Here is a 17,513-nt window from a genome sequence, read left to right as displayed (position 1 = left end):
AAAAAAAATCTGTTCTAAAATGCAACTATTCTAGCTCGCCAGAACTGAAGCAAACTAAATGCCGAGAATTGCAATTGCTAAAATGCTCCATTCTAAACTAGTTGCTCCAAAAAAATAGGAGCAACTCAGGCTGAAACTTGAGCCCATAGTAACTAAGCTGAGTTGGGAAACCATGGTGCACAGAAGCTTATCTTCCAGTGTCTGTCTTTCCATACCTGTTTTATGGCAGTCGCAAAGCAAATAAAACATCAATATCCAAGTTGCATATCCAGGCCAAAGCTTCCGGTGTAACAGCATGGATATCTTATAAGCTGCCTGCAAATTTCATTCAATGATGTGTTCTAGGGTCTGATTAGGAGCTCCACAGTCACATGATGGGGATGCTTTAATCTTCCACCTATGGAGAAGGTGGCAGCATCTACCATGACTAGTTCTAAGGCAGTTGATGGTTGTCCACTGTTTGTGAGGAAGGTTTGATCCTAGAGGTTGTGCAGGTTGAATCTTCTTTATCCAGAACCACCTCTCGTCCAGAACCATTCCTGGCCACCGGGTGGTGCATGCGCAGAACTCCAACATCAACAAATTGAAGTCCTTCCTCGCTGCCGACTCCTGCAATTGCTGGCCTGACCTCGCGATCCACCACCCCCTCAGTGATCTCTCTGCCGCACTCCCAGCCCCAAGCCAGTCAGCCCCGATATCCTCTTGCTCAGTACCTGTACCATCCAATTTTAATGTGACCACCCCTCGTTCAGAAAAATCCCTTATCCAGAACAGGCCAGGTCCCGAGGGTTCGGGATAAGGGAGGTTCAACCTGTACTGTGGGGTCCTCGATAAGGAATCCATTCCGTATGTCGAAGTTCTTCCAAGCATTTTGCTATCGGTCATCAAGGCTGAGGGGATAGGACTTTGGCGACGGTCCAAGATGGGTTGATGGTAGGTTGTTGAAGTTGGCCTGGATCGGCACATCTTTGTTAGTGTAGTGGTTGTATTCTCTGGGGACTGCATATTTGTGGCATAGGTGTGGTAGTGAGATGTTTGCAAGCATGGAGAGCCAAGGTGTTCATGTCAATAAAAGCCTAATGGTGATAATTCTCATAGTAGAATTCAGCTGGACATCAACGGATTTGACATGCGGACTGTATAGCCATGCCGGAGACCAGTGCGAATGTTGCCATACAGAGGGCTTGAGCGGCTGCTCCCCATGTGGATCCGGTGAGCTTCTGGATCAAGCTGACCTGACTCTTCAGTTTCTTCTCTGGATCCATTGTTTTTTATCAACCAGCTGGTTGAACTGATTTTCTATAAGAGGTTTCTGTTCCAGTGCTCCCAGTTGTATTTTGTTTAAGCAATGTTGCATACCCTCACACTAGAACGCGTTTACAGATAAAGGGAATAGTATCATTTGGTCCATCGTGCCTGTGCCGGCTCTTTGAAAGAGCTATCCAATTAGTCCCACTCCCCTGCTCTTTTCCCCCATAGCTCTACAGATTTTTCCTTTTTGAAGTATGCATCTAATTCCCTGTTAAAAGTTACGATTGAATCAGGCTGGAGCTCCTTTCTCTAGAAAAGGGAAGGCTGAGAGATGACCTATTACAGGTCTTAAGTGTTATGAAAAGGTTTGATAGGGTTGACGTAGAGAAGATGTTTCGACTTGTGGGGGAGATCAAAACTAGTGGCCATGAATGTAAGATAGTCACTAAAATCCAACAAAGAATTCAAGAGAATTCTTTACCCAGAGAGTGGTTAGAATGTGGAACTCACTACTACAGGGAGTAGTTAAGGCGAATAGCATAGAGGCATTTAAGGGGAAGTAATGGAAGGATATACTGGTAGGGTTAGATTAAGAGGGATGGGAAGAGCTCGAATAGAGCATAAACACTGACATAGACCAGTTGGGCCGAATGACCTGTTTCCGTGCTGTAAATTCCATGTAATTCTATGCTTCTATCACCTTTCAGACCGTGCATTTCAGATCATAATGACTCGCTGCGCTAATAAAATTCTCCTAATTTCCCCCCATTGCGCAATTTTTCAACTATTATTTCATGAATCAAGCCCTCCCTGCAGTATTTGTGAAACAAACAAAATGCTAAGTTGGCAGGTGATTTTAGTGGAACTATTTTTGCATTCACAACAGCCCATCTGAGTGCTTGTATTTATCATCCAGATCAGTGCGTTGTTGGGGCAGTAACTTGTGGCGCACCCGTGTAATTACGTTTTCCTTGCCCTGGGCAATCTGAAATGTATTAAATGTTGAGTTATTTGTGATTGCCAAAACAAAATCTTGACCTAAGCAATGATTTTTGTGTTTTATTTTAGATTGAAGAAGAGGAAAAAGAGCGTGAGATTATTAATCTGCGCGATTCATGTGGACAGGGCACAATTAAAATCGATGAGTCCTTGTTTTACAAGGTGAGGACAGAATCGTTTCAAAGCTGCTTAAAACTGTGTCCTTTTTGTTTGTATTTAACTTGTCCTTTTTCCCCACAGGTTTTTGTTTTGGTTTAACAAGCACATTTCTACAGATTTTTAATGAACCTTTGGGTACAAGAAGAATTTGAAAATATTTGATGAGGTTAAATCTGAATGTTTTACTTATTGTGGGAGAATAAGGGCCAATTTTAATAGACTATGTCCTTGTGATTAACGTTTGTTTAGCTGAATGCTGTGTTCTTTTTATTGAGACTTTCAATCAATGCTGAACTGATAGAATAAACTTTAAATTTGTGGGAGGGCATCTCAATCCACACAGTGTGAACATTTTAAATCCTACATTCCTACAAAGCCATTCTGACATCCAGAACCTGCCTTGAGGATTTATCTTAACGTTGGGATTAGTCTGTAGGTTGCCAGAATGTTTGAGGCATAGACTGCAATCCAGCAGCTGTTATTGGCAGTCTCTTGTCACAACATAGGAAGGTGGGCTCTCCAAAGAGGATTACTCGCCTACTATTACTGCATCAATGCCCAACAACACCGGGGGAATAAAAAAACTAATTAGACCAACCTGAACCAGCAAAACGTTTGTTGTCGATTTTTCAATAATTCTGGAGTGACTCGAGTCATCATAGGTCATATAAATCAGGGATTCTCAAAAGCTGTAAAGATGAACATATCTCAATTCTATAATGCCAGTGTGTCCACAGGTGCTTATTAAGGAAGGCTTTTTTTTAAGACCTCTCACCCTATTGGCAGGACACAAAAGCTCGTTGTTTACTTCTTGCCTCTGGTTTCCAACCTCTTTCAATGCAGCACTCCCTCAGTCCTGCACTGGAGATTATGCGGTCAATCATATTAAAGTAAGTAAAACAAAAATAATAAACATACAAGTTTAATTGCATAACATTTTTTATACAGCAAAAATACTTGTGCTGTGTACCAGGGTTTCCATGGAATTTTTATAACGCAGGAGGGGGGGCCTCAGAAGCAGAAGTTTGAGAACCCCTGATCTAAATAATGCATTCTTTTTAAACTCCTCAGCTTTCCCCGTTGATTTTGACTGCCGTGCATTTTGTGGGTAGGAGCAACCGCTGTACAAATCTTGCATAGCACATGGTCTCGGCAAAGCCTCGTGAGCAGCTGCGTTACATGGGAGCGGTTCATTTTGGGTGCGCGGCCCCTTTAACAGGCTGTGCGGGCCACTCAAATTTCCACGCAGGCACGGTTTTTCCATTATAAAACCAATGAGCAGGCGGTCTGCATGAGTCCTCCAGTTTAACGGGAACATTGGCTGAATGGCCTTCCCCGCAGTACTCCACAGATTATAACATAGAAAGCTAATTGACTCGTACCAAATTGCTAAAGCAGCAACAACTTGCAACGGAACACTTAAACTTCCCTCTGTCACAACAATTGACCGCGGGATGAGTGTCTTCAAAGCACTTTTCCACAAGCAATACACCTTGTGACATAAAGCCTATTTACATAGATCTCCGACTTAGTTGAAGACCGCTTTCCTTAATGCAGCCCCTTTATTCCCTTTCAGAAAAAGCTATCAAAATGCTATGTGCATTGTGTGGTGCAGTGCTCCAGTTATTGCACCCTCTGGCTTACTTTGAACAATACTACGAGACATCTGCTGTTGCAGGAGCCAGACCATTGTGGAGGGAAGCAAGCCTAAAAATTAACGAGGTGGTAATTTTCAACTTGCTTGAATTGAAGTAATTTGAAATCCAAACTTAATCAGATCAATTCACCGTCTTTGTTTCTTGGAAGAAGACAGTTACCTCTCAAGTGCTCTTGCATCCTTTCCCGGAGCCCACCACGTTGGCTGCCAAGGTCACTGCTCACTCAATTCATTAAAGAACCACTAATCTTTGTATTTTTTACAGCTATTGTAATATATTGTAGCCGATCTTAGCAGCTGCTTTTAAATTGACAGCAAATAGAGTTTTCTTTACTGTATGATAAATGTTGCAGTGTTTTGTCAGGGTTGCTTAAGGTAATACAATTAGGATTTGGAATGATTACTGTTGTTTCAATGAGCCCATCACTTGTGACGTGGGAATCTAAGTAGTATGATGTTTGCTCAAATTCACTAGTTTTATGGTTAATCAAGAGTGACATTTGTGTACAGTTGATCTTTGCCTCAACTCCATTTACCCGCCTTTGTTCCATATCCCTTGATACCCATAACAAAACTATTTTTTTCTTTGTCTCCTTCAGGTCTTTTTTATTGATGCTCTTGAGCTAGTCCGGGTTCGGAAGATCTTCCTTAAAAACGGGTTTGCATACATACCTCACCAGGAGATTGTGATTGCAGTCCTGAATGAATTCCGACAGAAACTATCCAAGACTTTGGCAGTGAGTATTTTTTTAAAAATTGAATATTTCCTTCTTGCATCAGTGGCCCTCCTTAACGTCCAAAAGAATTTCCTCAATGATTCAGCTTGTGAAGTAAACATGCCATTATGGAAGTGAAGGAAATCATGTCACGCTCCGGTCACGAAGGAAGAACTTGCATCTGTATAAAGCAGCTCGTCACGTCTTTTGATTGCTTCTTCATGTAGAAGGAATTGTATTGTGCGTTTGCTGTTGTGTGGGTAACCGGACTGGACCGCCGTCAGGGTCTCGGACTGAAGGGTGCAGTTTGCAGCTGGCAATGCTCGGGTTATACCACAGCTGAGAATTCCACTCCTGCCGCTATCTGCAACCATGGCAGAACTCTCTGTGCTTACACGCCTGGTAAATGTTTAATGTTCTGAGGTTACAAGCAGGAGCATCTGCTGTCTCAAAATATTTATAAAAACTGAACTTCAGCTTATAAAAAGCTGATGGTGTCGAGTGGATTCCACGAGTACATTTTAAATGACCCTTGACGCTGCAGTTAGACCCAATCCCAAGTGCTCTGGGATGTCAAAGGTGACAGTGCAACCGCCTCCACAAAAGCAAAATACAGCGGATGCTGGAAATCATAAATAAACAGGAAAAAGCTGGGAACGTTCAGCGGGTCAGGCAGCATCTGTGGAGCGAGCAACTGTCTTAAAATGTCTGGTCGATGACAACTGTCTGCTCTCCCATTCTTTGAGTAGTTGTGTAATCCAAGCAAGCTTCTAATTCTGTGCCTCAGTTCCCTTTTCTCTTGGCAGCAGTCTGACAAGTGCTTCCCACCCACTTGTGGCACACTTAGTTGGTGAAACCTAAATAATTCACAGTTGAAATACCTCAATTATTATCTTGATTCTTTGCAAGCATTTCCAAACGAGTTCTTGTTGATTCCTCTCTTAATTTAGTTTTGTTTGGCACTGATAATCGGCAGTACTTTTTCATTTAAGTCCTTCCAACGAGAGGTTGTTGTTTCTCTGGCGGTCCTTTTAGCAGTTTAAAAAGCTCTGAGTATCTCTATAGAGACCAATGCTTGGTCTCGATATTGCCTTCCTACACTGCTTTACTGGTTGCACTGGTCAGCTTGTTCCAGACTCTGAAGGGGATTCCTGGGAATTATTAAACTGTTGGAAACTGCTGAAAGGAATAATCGTTCAACCATCCACGTTTTGAAAGTGAGGCCTTGGAGTCCAATTTGCACTTAAGGGTGCAATCTCTCTAAGTTAGACAGAGAATTGAATAAGGATTGCGATTGATCCTTAGATGATGCTTCCTGTATTAACCACCTTTGTCTTGTGAGCTATTACATTTGTACGTCAAATGGTAATTCTAAATTGCAATCAAAAATTTAGGTGGTTCTTGTCCTGGCCAGAAGAGGGGGATATGTTGGGCTTCTTGGCCCCTTGTCAAAGAAGATCTCCTTTTACAAAATAATCGTGCGTAATTCTGATAGATTTGGTGTAACACACTCTACAAGCCAGGACTGTTGAATGTTTTACAATGTTAAAGGTGCGATATAAATGCAAGTTATTGTGTTGTACCAAATTCCTCCGATCCCACAGGAAAGCCCTTTTTGTGTACATGCCATGGATTCATCCATGATATTGCATTCGCATACACTTGCTCTCCAACCCAGTGAAAGAGGTCGGTTGCATCAAATTGATTTAAAAATAATTGGACATTAGTCCACACGTAAAATAGAGAGGCGATTTATTGAGCCGAGCAATGTTAAGTTTATCTACCAGCAGATGGCTGAGATCAATGTCGTGATCAAGTCGGGGCACACATTCCTGCTGACAGATCACTTGCAAATGTGGCTAATGTTACAAAGACTGCAATTGAGCGCTGCATCTAGTGACATCTCTCTTCTTACCCAGAATAGAGATGAGCCCCTGTTAATCACGCCCGCTGTAAGTGACTGGGATTGATTTTACGCACATAGTTTGTATTCTGTAACTTTCCTCCACTGACTGCATTTTGCTGGAGGAATTTTTCTTTTATTCATTCATGGGATGTGGGTGTCGCTGGCAAGGCCAGCATTTATTGCCCATCCCTAATTGCCCTTGAGAAGGTGGTGGTGAGCTGCTGCCTTGAACTCCTGCAGTCCTTGTAGTGAAAGTACTCCCAATAATGCTGTTGGGGAGAGAGTTCCAGGATTTTGACCCAGCGACGATGAAGCGATATATTTCCAAGTCAGGACAGTGTGTGACTTGGAGGGGAACTTTGAGGTGATGGTGTTCCCATGCGCCTGCTGCCCTTGTCCTTCTAGGTGGATGAGGTTGCGGGTTTGGGAGGTGCTGTTGAAGAAGCCTTGTCGAGTTGCTGCAGTGCATCTTGTCGATGGTACACACTGCAGCCACGGTGCGCTGGTGGTGGAGGAAGTGAATGTTGAAGGTGGTGGATGTGGTGCTCGTCAAGTGGGCTGCTTTGTCCTGGATCGTGTCGAGCTTGTTGAGTGTTGGAGCTGCACTCATCCAGGCAATTGGAGAGTATCCCATCACACTCCTGACTTGTGCCTTGTAGATGGTGGAAAGGCTTTGGTGAGTCAGGAAGTGAGAGACTCGCCACAGAATACTCAGCCCCTGTAGCTACAGTATTTATGTGGCTGGTCCAATTAAGTTTCTGGTCAATGGTGATCCCCAGGATGTTGTTGGTGGGGATTCGGCGATGGTAATGCCATTGAATGTTAAGGGGAGGTGGTTGGACAATCTCTTGTTCGAGATGGCCATGGCACTTGTGTGGCGCGAATATTTCTTGCCACTTATCAGTCTAAACCTGAATGTCGTCCAGGTCTTGCTGCATGTTAGTATCGACTGTTTCATTATATGAGGAATTACGAACTGAACACTCTGCAATCATCAGCGAACATCCCCACTTCTGATCCTATGATGCAGGGACGTTCCTCTGATGATGGTTGGGCCTAGGACACTGCCCTGAGGAACTCCTGTGATGTCCTGGGGCCGAGATGATTGGCCTCCAACGAACACAAACAACTTCCTTTGTGCTAGGTATGACTCCAGCCAGTGGAGAGTTTTCCCCCTGATTCCTATTGACTTCAATTTTACTATTACTAGGGCTCGATGCCACACTCAGTCAAATGCTACCTTGATGTCGAGGGCAGTCACTCTCGCCTTGTGTCTAGAATTCAGCTATCGTCCATGTTTTGATCAAGGCTGTAATGAGGTCTGGAGCCGAGTGGTCCTGGCGGAACCCAAACTGAGCACCCGTGAGCAGGTTATTGGTGAGTAAGTGCCACTTGATGGCACTGTTGACAACACCTTCTATCACTATGATGATGGATAGTAGACTGTCGGGGAGGTAATTGGCCGGATTGGATTTGTCCGGCTTTTTGTGGACAAGACATACCTTGGCAGTTTTCCACATTGTCGGGTAGATGCCGATGTTGTATCTGCACTGAAACAGCTTGACTAGATGCACAGTTAGTTCTGGAGCGCAATTCTTCAGCACGACGACCGGGTTGTTGTCTGGGCCAATAGCCTTTGCTGTACCCAGTGCGCTCAGCCGTTTCTTGATAGCACGTGGAGTGAATCAAATTGGTTGAAGACTGGCATCTGTGATGGTGGGGACCTCAGTCGGAGGCCGATATGGATCATCCAGTCGGCATTTCTAGCTGAAGATGGTTGTAAACACTTCAGCTTTGTCTTTTGCACTTGCGAGCTGTGCTCCGCCATCATTTGAGGATGGGGATTTCATGGAACAACTTCCTCCTATTAGTTGATCACTTAACTGTGTCTATAGTATGCTGCTTCCGTTGTTTAGCATTCATATAGTCCTGTGTTGCAGCTTCCCCAGGTTGATACCTCATTTTTAGGTATGCCTGGTGCTGCTCCTGGCATGCTCTTCTGCACTCATTGAACCAGGATTGGTCCCCTGGCTTGATGGTAATGGTAGAGTGAGGGATATGCCGTGCTACGAAGTTACAGATTGTGGTCGAATGCAATTCTGCTGCTGCTGATGGCCCACAGCGCTTCATGGATACCCAGTTCTGAGCTGTTGGATCTGTTCTGAATCTACCCCATTTAGCACGGTGGTAGTACCACACAATACGATGGAGGGTGTCCTCAGTATGAAGATCGGAATCATCCTAGTTTTATCAGGAGACGTTGTTGCAGTTTGCGGGATTTTGCTTTTGCATACGTTCTGTTTGTTGCAGTTCGTAGAGACACTTGTAAAATAGACTCTGTAAAACGTGGACCATTTTCCATACCTCGGGAGTCTACTATCAGCAAGGGCTGACATCAGTGACTCGGTCCAACACTGCCTCCAGTGTGCCAGCGCAGCCGTTGGTTGCCAGAGTAAGAGTGTTTGAAGACCGGGATCTCAAATTTGGTGCCCTCCAATATGGCTGAGACGTGGACCATATGCAGTAGACACCTCAAAGCACTGGAGAAGTACCATCAGCGCTGCCTCCGCAAGATCCTGCAAATCCACTGGGAGGGTAGACAACAACGTCAGTGTTCTCGCTCAGGCTAACATCCCCAGCATTGAAACATTGATCACGCTCGACCAGTTCCGTTGGGCGGGCCACGTTGGCCGCATGCCTGACACGACTCCCTAAGCAAGCGCTCTACTCGGAACTCCTACACGGCAAGCGAGCCCCAGGTGGGCAGAGGAAACCTCTCAAAGACACCCTCACTTGATGAAGTGCAACATCCCCACTGACACCTGGGAGTCCCTGGCCCAAGACCGGCCAAAATGGAGGAAGAACATCTGGGAGGGCACTGAGCACCTTGAGTCTTGTCGCCGAGAGCATGCAGAAACCAAATGCAGGCAGCGGAAGGAGCGTGCGGCAAAGTGGGCTCTCCACCCACCCTTTCCTTCAACGCCTGTCTGCCCCACCTGTGACAGAGACTGTAATTCCCGTATTGGACTGTTCAGTCATCTAAGAACTCACTTTTAGAGTGGAAGCAATCTTCCTTGATTTCGAGGGACTGCCTATGATGATGATGAGACTCTCTAAATCGACTTTGTTTGCTGAGTAAACAGACCTTTTTTTGCTGTGAATATACTGTTTGGTGAGTCATGCCATACGCCCTGCCCCAGCTCGAACTCATTGGCTTGCACAGTGCTTCTCGTTGGCTGGCACGATGCTTCTCATTGGCTGGCATGGTACATTGTACAACATGTACAAATTCTAATGCATAAAGACAACTTAAACAATGGCTTAATAGCACTACTCGCCATTATTGACAGATGAGGCTGAATATGTCGATGGGCCGAATCCCTCCTCTTGTGCTTATAACCATTTAATGATTCTATTCTATTCTATGATTCCATGAGGCTGTCTGCTCAAGCACAGGTGCATCGTGTTTGGAATGATGGGCAATGTTCCCCGTAATTTTTTTGGGGTGCGTGTCCCATTCAATGCGTGAAAACTTGACATGGAATTGCCGGTCCTGGGCTGCACCCTTGATTGGCCTGTCTGACAATTCGGGGAACTCTTCTCACATTGAACCTAAAACTCAGCCAACTACTTTTGTTGGAACTTAATCTTGAGTCCACCGTCAGTTGAGATGTGCAGGAGGTTCTCTTGTTTTATTGACAAGTCTTGAGGCATGAGTACTGCAGAAAAATTTGTGGAAGGGTAGCGGACTGAGCTGTTGGCGTTTCCCATTGAGGGAAAGTACTCGGTGTGATTTGCTTGATGTCACCTTTAACACTGTTCTGCAACTGTAGTTAATTCGTTGTCAGGAATTCATGCATGTTTGGAAAATTTCAGTGGTGTTCCTTCACAAAGCGAGCCCAGAATTCCCTCTTTTTTTTTTTTTTAATCATTGATTCAATTTTATCCTGGCGATTGAAGATGGTTGCACTCAGCCCTTGAGGTCCTAAATTTAGCTCATTCCGGTGAGAGAATATATCTGACAAGTAGCCCGGCCTGAGAGCCAGGCTGTGTCATACCTACACAGAGTGGGAATGGGTGGTCTGCAAAAAATAACTTGACCTCGGAGTTCCAAAGCTTTGCCACACGACAGCCATCGAACCTTCGTGTGGAGCAAATAGTGCTTGCTTCATATTTCATTACATAGAGCGGAAAGTCTTCTGGAATTCAAGGGTTGAGCTTTTGTAAAGATTACCATCTTCACAGCATTGTCCAACAACTCCTTCAAATTGGTAGGCATGCTTTTTGGCAGCAAGTGATTCCCGATGTATACTGCAATGTGCCCACATCGCATTGGGAGCGACTGCTCTGATGTGTGTAACTACTCCACTATGCCTACCAGTCATTGGCTTGTTCCATTGGTGCAGCTGCCAATACATTGTGACCAGGCGATATGTTGATTTATGAAGCTGTCAAGCAACTGGAAAATCTCCTCAGCTGTTGTTCTGGTAGACAGCGGCTGGCAAAACAAAATGTCCTCCTGTAAGAGAAGGATATACTGATGGGGTTAGATGAAGAGGGATGGGAGGAGCCTCATGTGGAGCATAAACACCGACATAATTTAAAAGAAGACATAGCCAGCAGATGTGGTTGTTTGGGTCTTGTATTTCCTCTTTGGGGCACTAATCAAAATTTGCCTTCTCCTGGCGAGAATACTAATTTTGTTCAGAGAATAGATGAACACTCCTGTAGGCAGAAATCCAAAATGTATGTTGAGTTTGAGTAGTTCCTTATGAAAGTAGTTATGAAATATTTTATTTAATTTTTGGTACTTAATGGGTGATTGGGTTCTTCCTGACTATCGAAGTCTGGTTTTAAAAGTGACTGATTTATGATTGTATTCATTGCTGAGCAGTAAAGTAGAATTCAGAATTATTTATCATGAAGCTACAAAAACGCTCTTTAGCTTCCCTCCCAAAAAGATTGCTGCTGAAGTGATGCAAATTAAAAAAACTGCACTAATTACTGTCCCCAAGAGCTTATTGTAAGTGGGGAAAATGATGGATTTCTCGATGTCCAAAACAAAGCTCTGAAGCAATAACATTTGGCCCAAGTTATACTTGCGAGCATCATGCAATTAAATAAACCAGTATCGGTAACAGTGACACCTGCGGGGCGGGGGGCCAGTGTGGCGGAATGGAAATTATGTCTGTGGTGCAAAACACTTGTTAGGACTTGTGAATTCTGTTGTCCAGACAAAAAAAACTTAGACGAGAGCTGTCACCTACTTCGCACAGGTATTGGTTTTCCAGTATCTGCACGGAGCTCTGTTTGATTGAAAAGTGTTGTTGTTGCAAATCAATCTACACTTTTGAAAATACAAGAACTTTCAGTCTTGTGTGATTTTTCTGTTTTTGCCATGCAATTATATTCCCATTGACACATTGCTGCAGTGATACAGACCAGAATCCGTCCATATCACGGCTTATTGCTGGGAAACCATCGGCAGGTTCTCGTTGCTAGGAGACGGCAGGATACTGAGACAGCAGTTATTTCTTCGATGTGTAAATTTATTTTTATGATGGGTCTGGTTTTGTCGGAAGGAGAAAAAATTCTTTTGTTATCGGGAAGAAAGATGTGTTGTCTGTGCACTGTATAATTTAACATTTTGCACAGTGGAGCTAAGGGACTACTTGGACTGTGGCAGAATGATTAAGTGCATATAGAGTAATTTTACTCAGACTTCCTGCTTGTACAGTATCATTTTATTTTCGAAGGAAATGTCGGCTGCTGCAAATCTCTTGTGAATGGATTTTAAACAGGCACTGTCCTACATTAGTCAAAAATAAATTGTTTTCTAACGAGCACATTAAGCTTTCTCTGCTGAATTCTGTGTTCTCTTGATTAAATGCAAATACCCCAGACCTAACTTTCGAAGTGCAGCAATTAGAGATGGTTTAATTTTTCCAGCACTCTGGGCTGCAAGAGGTTTCATACTTCAACTCGCCACCTTGAAACTGCGATGGCATTAATTTTCTAACCAGTAGTTTAGAAAGTAGGAATAGTTCCCCACTGAGGCTTTGGATGGAGATAAATTGTGGCTCGTCTGCGCTTTGATTAACTTCTAGCACAGTGTGGCCAGTGCATTAAAAGCACAGGGTCGGTGTGAGAATCGTCCATCTTGTTTGAAATGGTGATGCAATGTTCTTTACATGTCCTTTATTGACGGTACTATATTGCTGAGTTGATGCACCAATACTCGTGAATTGAAGTGTCATTATGACGTGCTTACACTTCGCATTGATTACCTTGTTTACTTGGTTCTCTTCACAATAATTCACTGAGGTATTCACAATGTCTGTGCAATGGATTGGCTCATCGCTATGCTGAAACGATTCTTCACAACACGAAGGAAGTATTCGAGCAATTTTTCTGCATGTGCTATCAACATTTTTATTTTACTTGGAGTCGCTAAGTGTACGCTGCAGAATCAAGATGTACAACTCCATATGCTTCTCTAGGCCAGTCGCATTACCCCCCCAGTCCTGCCTCAGAAAGGAGGTGCAGATTCATAATCTGAAATACCCGCCCCCTCACTCTTCATTTCTGCGTTAAGTAGTTTTTCAGAGAAAATTGGATGGTTTTCAACCAAATGATGTTTTCAACCAAGAGAATGAGTTAAGATGTGGGATTCTGGTGGCCAGAAAAGCAAAGTTGATGGCTTTTCTTACTGCTATGAATTTCATGTCATGCATAATTAATATAAGGCTAACATTGAGATTGATAGATTTTAGTCACGTTAAGGGTATTAAGGGTTACAGAACCATGTTAAGATACAGATTAGCCATCATCTAATTGAATGGCGGAACAGGCGAGTAGGGCAGAATGGTGGTCTCCTGTTTCTACGTAAAGTCTTCACTTCTCCCCCTGCCCCACCCGGAAAAACCCCCTCCTAATGCAGTTTGGTATCGGTGAGATTTAATGAGATTTCCACATAAAAAAAAAATAGAATTACGTAGACATTACAACATGGAAAGAGGCCATTTAAGTGAATATAGTGATCATTTAATTTAGTTTCTGGACTAAATTTGGAAATATTGCCTCTTAAACTTCCAATGAGAGCAACCTGACAGGCATTACCAAAGGATGTTGTCCTAGAAGGTTGAACTGTCCAAATAAGTCTATCCAAATGCTGCTGCTCTCCTCTCTACTTCAGTAGGTCTTTGACTTTGACCCATCCTTTGTCCATTCGCGTGAGCATTTTGGCTACCCTTTGGGGACTAATCCCATTATTTCTATCTCCTTACTTTTCCCTTGTCTCCTCCCCTTCTGTCACCCAGTCATGTCACCTTTCCCAACACCGAATCCAATCTCCGTGCTCTCCTGCCACCATTCCAATATTGAAGACACCATTTAAATACAACTGCATCCCTTCACTAATTTTATTTTGTAAATTATAAATGTACTTTTTAACCCTCTATACTTTGTCACTGTCACTGCTTCTTTAAGAGCTACAACCCAAACCTCCCCATCTTCCTCTGCCTCGCCAACCTTCTCACCTGGCGTGCGCTCTGGGGACTAATCATGCTAAGAGACCGCATTGCGGCACTGGAGCTGCGGGTGGATTCACTCTGGAGCATCCGTGATGCTGAGAATGTCGTGAATAGCACATTTAGTGAGTTGGTCACTGCAGGTAAAGGTTACACAGACAGATAGCGAATGGGTGACCAGCAGGAAGAGCAGTGGAAGGAAGGTAGTGCAGGGGACCCCTGCGGTCAATCCCCTCCAAAACAGATACATAATTTTGGGTACTGTTGGGGGGATGACTCATCAGGAGAGGGAAGCAGCAGCCAAGTTCTTGGCACCATGGGAGGCTCTGCTGCACAGGAGGGCAGGAAAAAGAGTGGGAGAGCTATAGTGGTAGGGGATTCTATCGTTAGGGGAATAGATAGACGTTTCTGCGGCCACAATCGACACTCCAGGATGGTATGTTGCCTCCCTGGTGCAAGGGTCAAGGATGTCTTGGAGCGGCTGCAGGACATTTTGGAGGAGAAGGGTGAACAGCCAGTTGTCTTGGTGCATATAGGTACCAACGATATAGGTAAAAAAAAAACGGGATGAGGTCCTTCAAGCTGAATTTAGGGAGCTAGGAGTTAAATTAAAAAGTAGGATCTCAAAGGTAGTAATCTCAGGATTGCTACCAGTGCCACGTGCTAGTCAGAGTAGGAATTGCAGGATAGCTAAGATGAATATATGGCTTGAGGAGTGGTGCAGGAGGGAGGGATTCAAATTCCTGGGACATTGGAACCAGTTCTGGGACCAGTACAGACGGTCTGCACCTGGGCAGGACCGGAACCGATGTCCTAGGGGGAGTGTTTGCTAGTGCTGTTGGGGAGGGGTTAAACTAATATGGCAGGGGGATGGGAACCTATGCAGGGAGACAGAGGAAAGTAGAATGGGGGCAGAAGCAAAAGATAGAAAGAAGAAAAGTAAAAGTGGAAGGCAGAGAAACCAATGCAAAAAACAAAAAGGGCCACATTACAGCAAAATTCTAAAGGGGCAAAGTGTGTTTAAAAAGACAAGCCTGAAGGTTCTGTGCCTCAATGCGAGGAGTATTCGTAATAAGGTGGATGAATTAACTACGCAGGAAGCAATTAACGAATATGATATAATTGGCATCACTGAGACATGGCTCCAGGGTGACCATGGCTGGGAAATCAACATCCAGAGGTATTCAACATTCAGGAAGGATAGACAGAAAGGAAAAGGAGGTGGGGTAGCGTTGCTGGTTAAAGAGGAAATTAACGCAATAGTAAGGAAGGACATTAGCTTGGATGATGTGGAATCTGTATGGGTGGAGCTGCGGAATACCAAAGGGCAGAAAACGCTAGTGGGAGTTGTAGTGAGGTTGGGGACAGCATCAAACAAGAAATTAGGGATACGTGCAATAAAGGTACAGCAGTTATCATGAGTGACTTTAATCTACATATGGATTGGGCTAACCAAACTGGTAGCAATACGGTGGAGGAGGATTTCCTGGAGTGTATTAGGGATGGTTTTCGAGACCAATATATCGAGGAACCGACTAGAGGGCTGGCCATCCTAGACTGGGTGATGTGTAATGAGAAAGGACTAATTAGCAATCTTGTGCAAGGCCCCTTGGGGAAGAGTGACCATAATATGGTAGAATTCTTTATTAAGAGGGAGAGTGACATAGTTAATTCAGAGACTAGGGTTCTGAACTGAAGGAAAGGTAACTTCGATGGTATGAAACGTGAATTGGCTAGAATAGACTAGCGCATGATGCTTAAAGGGTTGACGGTGGATGGACAATGGCAAACATTTAAAAATCACATGGATGAACTTCAACAATTGTATATCCCTGTCTGGAGTAAAAATAAAACGGGAAAGGTGGCTCAACTGTGGCTAACAAGGGAAATTAAGGATAGTGTTAAATCCAAGGAAGAGGCATATAAATTGGCCAGAAAAACAGCAAACCTGAGGATTGGAGAAATTTAGAATTCAGCAGAGGAGGACAAAGGGTTTAATTAGGAGGGGGAAAATAGAGTATGAGAAGCAGCTTGCTGGGAACATAAAAACTGACTGCAAAAACTTCTATAGATATGTGAAGAGAAAAAGATTAGTGAAGACAAACGTAGATCCCTTGCAGTCAGATTCAGATGAATTTATAATGGGGAACAAAGAAATGGCAGACCAGTTGAACAAATACTTTGGTTCTGTCTTCACGAAGGAAGGCACAAATAAACTTCCGGAAATACTAGGGGACTGAGGGTCCAGTGAGAAGGAGGAACTGAAGGAAATCCTTATTAGGCGGGAAATTGTGTTAGGGAAATTGATGGGATTGAAGGCCGATAAATCCCCGGAGCCTGACAGTCTGCATCCCAGAGTACTTAAGGAAGTGGCCCTAGAAATAGTGGATGCATTGGTGATCATTTTCCAACAGTTTTATTGATTCTGGATGAGTTCCTATGGACTGAAGGGTAGCTAATGTAACACCACTTTTTAAAAAAAGGAGGGAGAGAGAAAACGGGTAATTATAAACTGGTTAGCCTGACATCATTCGTGAGGAAAATGTTGGAATCAATTATTAAAGATGAAATTGCAGCGCATTTGGAAAGCAGTGACAGGATCGGTCCAAGTCGGCATGGATTTATGAAAGGGAAATCATGCTTGACCAATCTTCTAGAATTTTTTGAGGATGTAACGAGTAGAGTGGACAAGGGAGAACCAGTGGATGTGATGTATTTGGACTTTGAAAAGGCTTTTGACAAGGTCCCACACAAGAGATTGGTGTGCAAAATTAAAGCACATGGTATTGGGGGTAATGTACTGACGTGGATAGAGAACTGGTTGGCAGACAGGAAGCAGAGAGTCGGGATAAACGGGTCCTTTTCAGAATGGCAGGCAGTGACTAGTGGGGTGCCGCAGGGCTCAGTGCTGGGACCCCAGCTATTTACAATATACATAAATGATTTCGATGAAGGATTTGAGTGTAATATCACCAAGTTTGCAGATGACACTAAGCTGGATGGCGGTGTGAGGAGGATGCTAAGAGTCTGCAGGATGACTTGGACAGGTTAGGCGAGTGGGCAAATGCATGGCAGTTGCAGTATAATGTGGATAAGTGTGAGGTTATCCACTTTGGTGGCAGAAACACGAAGGCAGAATATTATCTGAATGGCCGTAGATTAGGAAAAGGGGACGTGCAACAAAATCTGAGTGTCATGGTACATCAGTCATTGAAAGTTGGCAGGTGCAGCAGGCGGTGAAGAAGGCAAATTGTATGTTGGCCTTCATAGCTAGGGGATTTGTGTATAAGAGCAGG

At 43.9% G+C, this 17,513-nt stretch overlaps 1 protein-coding gene across 1 annotated transcript in view; it reads left to right on the top strand.

Moving 5' to 3' along the window:
* prim2 (DNA primase subunit 2) overlaps positions 1 to 17,513 on the top strand; it is a 266,094-nt gene that overhangs the window by 60,463 nt on the left and 188,118 nt on the right. The window contains exons 5-6 of the mRNA XM_070884338.1: positions 2,320 to 2,412; positions 4,666 to 4,803. Coding sequence (XP_070740439.1) covers positions 2,320 to 2,412; positions 4,666 to 4,803 — 231 coding nt within the window. The remainder of the gene's footprint in view (positions 1 to 2,319; positions 2,413 to 4,665; positions 4,804 to 17,513) is intronic.

Source organism: Pristiophorus japonicus, chromosome 7, assembly GCF_044704955.1.
Source record: "Pristiophorus japonicus isolate sPriJap1 chromosome 7, sPriJap1.hap1, whole genome shotgun sequence".
Classification (NCBI taxonomy): domain Eukaryota; kingdom Metazoa; phylum Chordata; class Chondrichthyes; family Pristiophoridae; genus Pristiophorus; species Pristiophorus japonicus.
The sequence above is the reverse complement of the archived record's forward strand: the minus strand, read 5'-3'. Positions and strand labels throughout refer to the sequence as shown.